Here is a 10617-nt window from a genome sequence, read left to right as displayed (position 1 = left end):
AGCCACTCGCCCTTTAGTCCGGCTTCACTTGCCCCTCTGCAATAAACATGCAGGATTCAGTCGGGGTTGCTGGTCGTACGCCAGTGTGTCTGTGCAGAATGAGGTCATGTTCCAGCGTTTTTAAAATCATTTTAATGCCCACTCAAGATGTAGGGTGTGTCCAAACAGAGGTTTACACACGAGTCTCTAACACAGAGGCTGTTAGTGTAAACCTGAACGAGGGTTTCCAGGTAACGTCAATGCAACATTCATTTCGCACAAAGCTCGTGTGTAGTAGAAGTCGGGCAAAGTGTGTCAGTGTGTCAGTCCTCTCCTCTCGGCGCAGATTAGCCGCTGATGCCTCAAAGAATGAGTTCCTCATTGGGACATGTGAGCTGTCTGCAAGGCCACCTGTGCACAATAGGAACAGGGCGTGCCTGGCGAGCTGCGTCCTTGTCAAAAAATCTAAAGGTCACACTTGTGTGAAGCTCAAAGGATTGGAAGACTTCTTGAATATTTAAGTGAAAGGTTTTAAAAAATGTTTGAATGTAGGGATGTGTGGTTTGAATAAACTGGGGCAACGCAGCATGTGTTAGATCGCTGAGGGTGATTCCTTCTCTCATGTTGATCACTGGGTAATGGATTATCTAACTGGTTTCTAGTTACATTGATGGGAAACAATGATGTAGATTCGTCAGGCTCCTGTCACATGAACTCAAGTCTACGTCTTACTGAACCTGTTGTCGAGTTAAATTCTGCATTTTACGATAAAACAGCTGAGATGAGATATTAATTGATTAATCTGCGACTCCAAAAATGAGGCTTTATGGATTTATCCTTGGACAAAATTAAATAACGTCTCAGTGTGAGTGTGAGTCTGCTTTGTGGGCTGCAGACTTGTGTGTGTGTGTGTGTTTGTATTACACTATTGTTGTTCTATTTTTCTCTTCAGCTGTATATATATATATATATATATATATATATATATATATATAGAGAGAGAGAGGGATATATAATGAATTTTCTATTTTAAATTTATTAAAAATAAATATTATATTGTATGATATTCTATTTTATTCTATTTTATACAATTTTTGTTTTTTGGTTGTAATTACTTGAGCATTGTTTAGAAGAGAGCCCGTGACTCAAGCATTTCATGCCAGTGACTGCTTAATGTAATTGTTGTGCATTTGATAATAAAAAAAATCTTGAAATCGTGTTGTATTGTGCTGCATCACACTGGTAAAAAGAACAGAGGAAGAACAGGCTCTTGTCATGATATGTTGAAAGGTCAACAATCTTTTTTTTATTTAGTTTTTCAGATCTTGAAATGCTCCCATCTTCCACAGTGAACATTAGTGTCATTACATACATGTCAAAAGGAAGCGATGGTAACGACCAACCAGACCAACCACCATCTCTAAACACCACACTAACCTTGTTTCATTCATTTTTTTCATAGAACCATCAGCAAAACCACAAACATTACTGATTAATACACACTGAAAGAAGGGGGAGGGGGGGGGGGATGAGGCAAATACATGTCATCACAGTCGATAGGAGGAAAGACACCAGATAGAAAACAGAACAACACCTCGATGAAAAAAGAGGATATAAAACCAATGAAATAAACATTACAGTTGTTCGAGGGAACTTTACATTTATACACAAGCACCAAAAAGCCAAACATGGTACACAGACTTTTCTTTTTTAAAACTGGGGATGAATCAACTCTGACATGAGTAATGGAGGCACAGGGGGAAATCACAGTTCAGATTATTTTAAGGGGTTTGAAACGTTTGGTATTTCGTTTGCTTCTATTTCTCAATAACTTAATTATCTGGGATCGTGTGTGAACCTAATTTATCTGTTTGTGAATGTACAGTAGGTTTGGAAGGTTTTTAAAAAGAGGAACTCACTCTGAACTCAGTGAACCGTAGTTTACACGTTCACACAGATTTGACTCCCCCCCCCCCCCACGTGCCCACATTACAGTTCGAACTCGACGCTGCAGTTTGTGCTGCGTCTGAAAAGGTCTGTACACATTCTCCCTCTATGATCCTGTGGGCTTTTCTAACAGTGAGATGGGAGAACAGGGAAATAAATACACTGGGCCAGTAAATGGTAACAACAACAACAACAACAAGATATGGTTGATAAAGCTCAAATAAAGTCAAGGCTCAGAGCCTGCAGCTGGTGAAGTCCACCGAATATTTAAAGGCTGGTTAAAGGTTAAGAAATCCAAAACATTTTAATGAGGCTCCGGCCTCAGGAAACAACTTGTTCTCCATTCAGTGCTGGTGCAGTCCAGCCTGGACGGCCATTTCTGTGTAAACATGGCATCATCGAATGATTAATGCTAAAGCTCGACAATCAAGAGGCATCTTTAATTTGAACGGGTCCTGTAGCGACAGCAGACATGTGACTGTAGCTGATTCTCATTAGGATGGTCACTTTCAAAAACATCCTATTGTGCCACTGCAGGTCTGTCGTGTGTTTTTAGTTGGATTTGTATTCAAATTTCTTTTTGTAAAATATATATTTATAATAGATACATATATTCATATATCACAGTAATATACAAACCAAGTGCTTAGAAAATAAAGGCGAAGGCGATCTTTCGTGACAGAATGGAGATGGGGGGGGGGTAGAGGTAGGGTCCGGGAGGAGGTATGGAACTTAGAGTTTGTAGTGTTGGTGCTTCTTTGGTCGAGGGGGGGGTCCCCAGTGTACGTTTGCATTGCATTGTGTTTAAGGCAGATGCCATACATGTGTATGTGTGTCTACAGTCAGGTACCAGATTCACTGATAAAGCTCGAAACTTGTGCTTTCCCACATTCTTGTTGGTAATTGATTGAAATGTGCTTTTGCTGATGTTTTTCTACTAATGACAAAAGTAGAAAAACAGGAAGTTCCATTCCTCCTCTCATCGCTTAAACAAAAGTGCTCTTGTAAGTATGGAGAGGATGTAAGAAATGACAAATCTGTACAATATATACACATTATATTACAGCCCTACGAGATGTCCAGCCTGTTCGTGACGTCGGGGGTTAGTAGGAAAGTGCACAAAGCTCAGCTTCGTGTCCCAGGGGCTCAAGGGGGGGGGGGGGTTGATTAAAGGGCAAAGGCATGATGGCAGGGTCATTCCTCGAGAGGAGATTCTGTCTTTTGTGACGAGTCTAAAAGTCAGTGTCCCTTAGTCTCGTCTCTTGTTTCGTCGTCCACTCGCCTCCTTTGTCCCGCTCTCCTCCCCCCCCGGCCCGGACGCCGCCTGCTTGCAGACGCCTCCTGTAATGTCCTGTGGTGGCGTGAGGGAGAAGTAGGGATGCTGGGGCAGGGGAGGTGGGGTGGCGGAGGGAGGCTCGGTCGGGGACTCCTGGCCGGAACAGCTCATCGCCCGGTGTTTGAGTCTCAGTTTGTGGGGCAGCGCTGTTCCCTTCACCTCCCCCTGGGGGTCCCGGGCCTGGGCCTGAGAGCAGCCGTGGGAGGCCGGCTGGTGGAGGCTGGTCAGGTGCTGGTTGGGGTAGCTGCCCGTGTCTGAGCAGGATGAGGAGGGGAACTCATCGTCATCCGTGGAGGCTTCTTTGTCTCCATCACTGGATAAAGTGTCCTTGCTGGAGGAGGAGGCGGGGCCTTGGTAGTAGGCCTCATCCCTGGCTCCGCCTTCGTAGGTGAGCACAGGCGGCTCCTCGTCCTGGGCACTGAGGTATGGATCTTGGGGCTGCTGGAGATGGTGGTACAGGTGGGACTGGTTGACCCCCTCCATGTGTTGGTGGAGGAGCTCGGGGGACGAATCGCTCTCCTGCTGGTGCTGCTGGTGCTGCTGGTGCTGCTGGTGCTGCTGGTGCTGCTGGGGAACCCGATACATCTGTCTCTCTGAGAACTCGTACGAAGGCGAGTCTAACGTCTTCCTCTCCAGCTGCTCCGTCACTTCTGCCAGGGTCTCTGTGGAGCTCGAGGGAAGTCGACTGGCAAACGCCGGGCTGCTGCTGCTGCCGCTGCTCTGCTTCTGCGCCGGCACATCGGTGTCCACAGGATAGGAGGCGCTGCTGGAGCCGTACAGGATGACGCTCCTCTGGGCAGCAGGCGGGTGAGGAGCTGCCTGGCTCACAGGGCTGATGGCAGGAACCGGCTCCTGCTGCTGAAGCTGCTGCTGCTGCTGGCTGTGATACGCAGCCTCCAGCTCCTGAGAATGCTGCTGGATCTGGTGGTGAGTCGGTACAGAGGCCAGGCTGTGGTGGATGTTGAACATGATCTGGGTGGTGGTGCCATTGGCGATGTCCATCTCCAGCCGGTCCCCTTCCTGTTTGATCTCGAAGGGGAGGGGCTCGGGGCTGTCCCGGGAGGAGCTGTCGGACATGTCGGACAGGGAACCACGCGGGGAGTACTTCACCAGCTGCCTGTGGCTCTCGCTGCGCCCGGACTGCTCTGTCTCGGAGGAATCGGACGTCATCATCATCTGAGAGCCGCTGGAGTAACCGCTGGAGTAGTACTGATTAGAGGAGGAGGAGGAGCCTCCGGTTCCTGTGGCGCTGGCGGCACCGATCTGCTGGCTCTTCTCGATATACGAGGCTGTGCTTATGATGCCAAAGCGCAGCTTCAACTGGAGCAGTTCCGTCTTGAGCCGCACGTTCTCATCGTTCAGCGCGATGACACGGTTCTCCAGAACCATGTCATTGAGACGCCGCTTCTCCCTGGAACGCTTGGCCGCCTCATTGTTCTTGCGGCGTTTCTCCCAGTAGGAGGCGTCCTTCTTCTCGTCAGAAATGAACTCGCGCTTCCGCCTGCAGCTCATGCTGGATTTGGGTTTCACGTGGCGCCCGATGCGACCTGGAGACTCAGAGGGAAGTGAATCCTCATAACCACTGAAGGTGTCGAGGCAGTTCAGGTTCTCCGTTGAGTTCTTGAGTGCTGAAGTTAGAGTTTCCATTCTTGTCCTGTGGAAGCCAGTTTGAACTGGTGCTTCAGCGACGGAGACAAGAACCAGTTCGGTCCGAAGGTTCTTGATCAGTTTGGTGAAGTCACGACTGGAGGGGAGTCTGTGGACCTCGGCGTCGCTCTGGGTCTCGAACACCGTGCTCGTCTCTCCTCTCTTTGCAGTAGATTGTGAGATGAAAGGCTGCAGAGACACAAACAGAAAGAAAATGTTAATTTACGTGAACTGCTCCTGCTTCATGATACTTTAACAACTACGTCTTTTCAGTCAATTCTGCTAATGCTGTTTTTCTGTCAACATGGGAACTGATCAAAGACACATTTCTACATCTCGTTCCGTTGCTGATTTGACATGTCTGGCTTTTACTGACTGCATCGCTCCCGGCAACCAATGAATGATAGCTGCACCTCCCCGTCTGACCTTTTGACCCCGCTATTGATCTGCTCTGTCTGCAGCCTGCGACCCCCGACCCCCAGCCCGGCATGTTGACTTTTCTGATGTAACGTGAGCACAGAGTTCATAGAGTAGGAAACGTCTCCGTATAATATTTAAAACATGGCACCGCAGAAATTGCATTAGTCACATATGCTGAATGCACAAAGGGAGCGTAGAGGAATCAGCCCCTTGGGGTTTCACCAGTTGCGTGTTTGGACCAGACAGACACAGGGTGAGTCAGAAGCTCGGCTCAGGAAAACCTCAACGAGGGAAAGCACCTCCAGAAACTGTGCACCCCCCATGTGTCCGTCCCCAAAGGAATGCAGCAGCATTCTTCGCCAAAATAACCCAGCGCCGAAATCAATGATGCAGAGTGAGCAGATAAGCAGACAAAGGCAGCAGCAGCCGGAGCAGGTCAGGGATAAAGAAGCTGAGACTGGTGCTGGAGATCTGGAGGTGTGGGGGGAGGTGGAGAGGTGGGGAGGTGGGGCACTGACAAATGTAGGTCAAGGGCCCCTGGAAAGAAAGGAGGCGGGAGGCGGGTCGTGGTGCAAGAATAACAAGACCTGATAACATTCGGGTTGCACAATCTCATAACAATAAGGTTAAAAGCAGCAGGGGGCGCTGTGTAATGAGCTGAACAGGTGTGCGTTCAGTTTGCTGTTAGCATAACACCAACGAAGGATTGTTTAGTGAGACGCTGCGACAGCTGCAAGCGAAGTTATAAAGGAATCAATTAAAGTCTTTGTCACGAATGACGACGAGAGCAGATGTAATAGAAGACGTTACAGAAAATGTTGAATTGCCTCTGGTCAAATATCACAAGGTTCAACTTTCCTAGAGAAGTAATTAGTAGAAAGAGGAACAGTAGATCCCATTCATTCAACCAGTGCAAGTAAGTGTGTGTTACAGATGATAAACTGCATGAGCAGCATTATATTGTCTGAGTTTGTAATCTCGGAATCTGGAGAGATGTTTACATTGGTTCTGCTCTGCTCTTCTCCAGGATCTGACTCCATTACATAACGAAACGTATCCTCAAAGTGAATATGGATTCCTGCACAGATTCTGGTGTAATAATTATATTAATTTTAATCTAAGATCTCCACTACATTACCACCATCTCGTTGTGAGATACAGGTGCATCTGTCTGAATTTCCTCCTCTGCTCGGCTGAATGGTTTGAGGTTGAGAGAGAGAGAGAAAGAACGAGGGACTGGGACCCATCTTCTCATCGTGTCCCACTGACCCAGAAACTGTGGAGCGACTGCTCTCTGTAAACACAAGTCTCGCTGCCTCCTACTGTACGGCTCGCCGGAATATAGGTCAGCCCGAACAAGAAGAGGTGAGGGAGAGAGAGACAAATAGAGATGGGATGAGGCGTGGAAACATTAGAGCTTTGTCTATATATAGATGAAGGTGAGAGCAAGTGGAGCGGAGACAAAGAAAAGCAGGGAATCAATGAGGGAGAGAGTTAAAACAAAGAAAGGGATGGAGATGAGATTACACTGTAGAAGGGGGGGGGGGGCAGTGGCGATTGCGACAATGTTGGTATTGCATCAATAGAAGGAATGTGTCGCCCCTAGCAACACAAAGGGGCGAATAGCAGAGGCAGCCAGTCGTGTCAGACTCTCTGAACCGGTGGCCGAAGGCGGATCGGTGAGAAAACAAGGTTCTGTGACAAAAGCAGCGTGATTGACCTCAGACAATCTCTCTCCTGCAGCTGGGACGAGCGAGACACATGAGCAGACTCTGGTGTTTAATTAACCCCCCCCCCCGGCTGCTCAAGCATGTGAATGAGCCAGAATCACACACATCCACAGGGTGTTGTGATTCTCTTCTCACTCAACCTCTTTGTCGGTGGAAACGACAACAGATCCCGGTTGTCCTCAGACGATCAGAGCCTTGACCTAGATTACTCTTTCCAGTCTGTCGTGTATTCTTCACGTGTCATCGCCGGGCCTCTGTGGCACTTGTGGAATGATAGCGACGTGAAGGAATCCAGCTTGCACTCGCTCACACGGCCGCAGGAGTCTAAAAGTGGCAGCGAGCTCTGGAAACTGTGGGACCGGGTTCAATCCCGCGGCACATGTTTCTCTGTGGAGCATTTACAGGAAATGGGAGCAGGTCTGAAATAAAGAATGCAAGGTTTGGCACGTGGTGCAGGGTCTGGGGGGGGGGGGGGGGGGGGGGGGTCATGGGTGGGGTCTGCTTGAAATCCAAATGGGGATTGACTATCTTCTCAAGAAAGAGAGGTAAATTCAAGGAAGAGGAGAGCACATGCCCACAAGGCGGAGTCCTATCCGGGCTTGATCCTTGTTCCACGAACCCTCAGCCATATCAGCCCTCTCTCTCTGGAAAAGGGAGAAGAGGGCGAGTGACTCAGTCCATGTGCTGATCCAGTCTCATGCTTCCTGGGGTAATTCTCCTCTTCTGGCTCCAGACCACAGAGCAACAACACAGCCCGGCCCTCTTCTCCTCTCTCCTCCTCTTACATGTGCCAGGAAACCCCGAGAAAGTAAAGGAGGCCACATAAGTGGGACAGGATGGAAACGGCTGCGTGCCTCCGACCATGAACTCCTGGTTTTTATTTCGGTGGAGCTTTAATCAGAGGCTCAGATAACCTCAGAGCAGCTGCCTCCAGAGGCCAGAGCAGTGATGATGCAATCCTCTGCTAGTGAGAGCTCGTGTTTGATCCCTTTGTATTTACTGTTATTTGATTCAATCTGGATCTGATTGTTCTGCCTCAGTTTTCTTTGTTATGGCAGAGTGAGGATTTATTTTGGTGGAGTTTTGATTCCACCCCCCCCCCCCCCCCTTCCCCTCCCACTGGGCTAATGTGACCTACATTCACCGCTGGCACAGAGACCCAGTGTGCACCGCCCCAGACGACGGGTTTCCGCCGGTTGCATAATCTGCTCCTTTCTTTAATCCATTTTCATTATCTAATTCATTTATTATGCAACTTCCATAACCTCTCCAGCGGCCTATAGGTTGTGTTAGATGCGTGCGCAACTCCGTACAATGCGTAAAAACTGCAGCCAGTCGTGTCCTCTGAGCAGAGACACTCTGTCCTGACTGTCACAACACGATATGAAATATGTTCACGCTCCTGCTGCGTGCGTGTGTGAATACTGTGGATATACACTGTTATTGCACGTGATGCATTAAAACGTGCCATTGACGGAAAGCTGCGGGAGAGAGAGAGAGACGAGCCACGTGCCGCGCGTAAAGCACAAAAGCCGGTGATGAGAATAAAGACGAGGAGGAGTTTTCTATTCCAAAAACAGTGAAATATCACATAAAACCCCTAAAGTGAATCTGAGTTATGTCACTGAGCCACAGACATGGAACAACTCCTCAAGTTCAATTACACACCAGAATGTTAGATTCTGTCTTTGTGTGAAAACACCGGACACGGAATCACACACATAGCGACACACCGTGAGGTTTGTGCCTCCTTTGTTGCCCTGTCTAACAAATCGCCTTCATGCATATTTAATCCGAGCCTCAGTCACCCGAGGAGACTGCGTGGATCCGGCTGTGCCATGAGATCCACCCAGCGGCTCAGAAAGGTTCGAAACCCGCGATTCCAACAGAACCTAGGTTCGAGTCCCACGAACTCTCACTAGAACTAGATCCGCACCTCACCTCCTTCACCGGAGCGCGTCCACGCCACCAGGCTCCATCCTCTCTGCTTGTGGCTCCGTCTATAGTCCGAGATTTACACGCACACGCACGCTACACACACACGCAGACACACACTGAGCTGGTGCCTCGGTGGCTGCTCCTCGCGTTCTGCTCCTTCACAGTCTGCAGCAGCGAGCGGGTTAAAGCTGCACAGCCTGGGAGCTGCTCCACGTGACACGCACAAGTGGCTCCTCGGAGTTTGCATGGGATTTTTCCACTTGTCTGCATGGACGAGCCTTTACTAACCCCCCGGAACACGAGTGGGAGTGAGTCACCGTCTGGAGCCTCTGCAGCACCGACTCACACAGACTCACACAGACTCACACACCTGACTCTGAACAGGGAACGTTTCCTTCAGCTTTAAAGAGGAATAATAATAAAAATTGCCCCAAAATAAAAACCGCACATTTACCTGCGAGACAATTGTTTTTTAGAAAATAATATACCTATTCTACTGTTAATAATAATTACGTATAATTCATATTAATGCTCATGTTATTAATAATATTGAAACCACATCTGCTATGAATAGAAACAGCACAAATACCTGCAACACTTGATTTGTGTAATAGTAAAAATTTCCAAAAATAAGATCAGCACATATTCTGGCAGCAAATATTTTTGTAATGATATACTACAACTACTACTGCTACTACTAGTACTACTACTACTAGTAGTAGTAATAATGATGTAACAACTACAAATAAAATAAACAGCACACATACCTGCACACTAGTGTAATAATAATAATGATATTAGTAATAATAATGAGCACTTTATGTCAGGTTGCATTAAGCAGGTGTGTAAGAACCCCCCCACTGGCCCTGACACACAACAACCTGTGATGTAAACCCGAGTTACGTGCACCAGCCTCATTACAACCGTGGCACCGCTCCAACGCACATACACATTCGCCTCCCTGCGTTTCCATCGCACCTCTTGATTGTAAAGGACCCCCCCCACACACACACACACACATACACACACAAACACACACACACACACACACACACACACACACACACACACACACACACACACACACACACACACACACACACACACCACGATGCGGCTGAAGACGCAGCTTCGCTTTGACATTGAGAGAAAAACGCACCAAAACAAACCCTCATGGCGCAGGAGCTCAACCACACACGCACCAACACAAACCTGTTCCTAAGTGCGTGCGTGTTCTGGACGTGACCGACGGGCATCGAACATGAAACCACTGAAGCATTTATTTCAAATAACAGCAACACGAACTCACCTCTTCGCCTCAGGAGCCAGAGAAGTGTCCGGACGGTCGAGTCCAACAATCCGCGTTACGCACCGGCCGCTGCCTTCACTCCCGCTCTCTCTCTCTCTCTCTCTCTCTCTCTCTCTCTCTCTCTCTCTCTCTCTCTCTCTCTCTCTCTCTCTCTCTCTCTCTCTCTCTCTCATGTCATGTTTGCTCCTCTTCCTCCCTTTGCGTTTCCTCTTCCTCTCCTTCTCTCTCCGACTCTCTAAATCTATGTTAGTAGGTCAGTCGTTGCATAACAGGACGCTTTGGGTGCCTCATCACGTTTTTTTGTTTCTCTC

General features: G+C 48.3%; 1 protein-coding gene across 2 annotated transcripts; it reads right to left on the bottom strand.

Moving 5' to 3' along the window:
• Nucleotides 1-1247: 1247 nt before the first annotated feature.
• Nucleotides 1248-10399, bottom strand: nfil3-2 (nuclear factor, interleukin 3 regulated, member 2). 2 transcript variants are annotated; one of them, XM_061089710.1, is made up of 2 exons: nt 9001-9040; nt 1248-5098 (listed from the first exon to the last, which is right to left on the bottom strand). In XM_061089710.1, exon 2 carries the CDS (start codon nt 4907-4909, stop codon nt 3176-3178), a length of 1734 nt encoding a protein of 577 aa, XP_060945693.1. In that variant the 5' UTR covers nt 4910-5098; nt 9001-9040; the 3' UTR covers nt 1248-3175. The 2 variants fall into 2 exon arrangements, 1 of the variants encoding a protein (XP_060945693.1); XR_009683029.1 differs by lacking the exon at nt 9001-9040 and adding an exon at nt 10307-10399 and having other exon boundaries at nt 5030-5098.
• Nucleotides 10400-10617: the final 218 nt, after the last annotated feature.

The sequence above is a fragment of the Limanda limanda genome, chromosome 17, assembly GCF_963576545.1.
Source record: "Limanda limanda chromosome 17, fLimLim1.1, whole genome shotgun sequence".
In the NCBI taxonomy this organism is placed as follows: Eukaryota; Metazoa; Chordata; class Actinopteri; order Pleuronectiformes; family Pleuronectidae; genus Limanda; species Limanda limanda.
The sequence above is the reverse complement of the archived record's forward strand: the minus strand, read 5'-3'. Positions and strand labels throughout refer to the sequence as shown.

Excerpts from the sequence above, each read along its gene's own strand:
- nfil3-2 (XM_061089710.1), bottom strand. The coding sequence starts at position 4,909 with ATGGAAACTCTAACTTCAGCACTCAAGAACTCAACGGAGAACCTGAAC.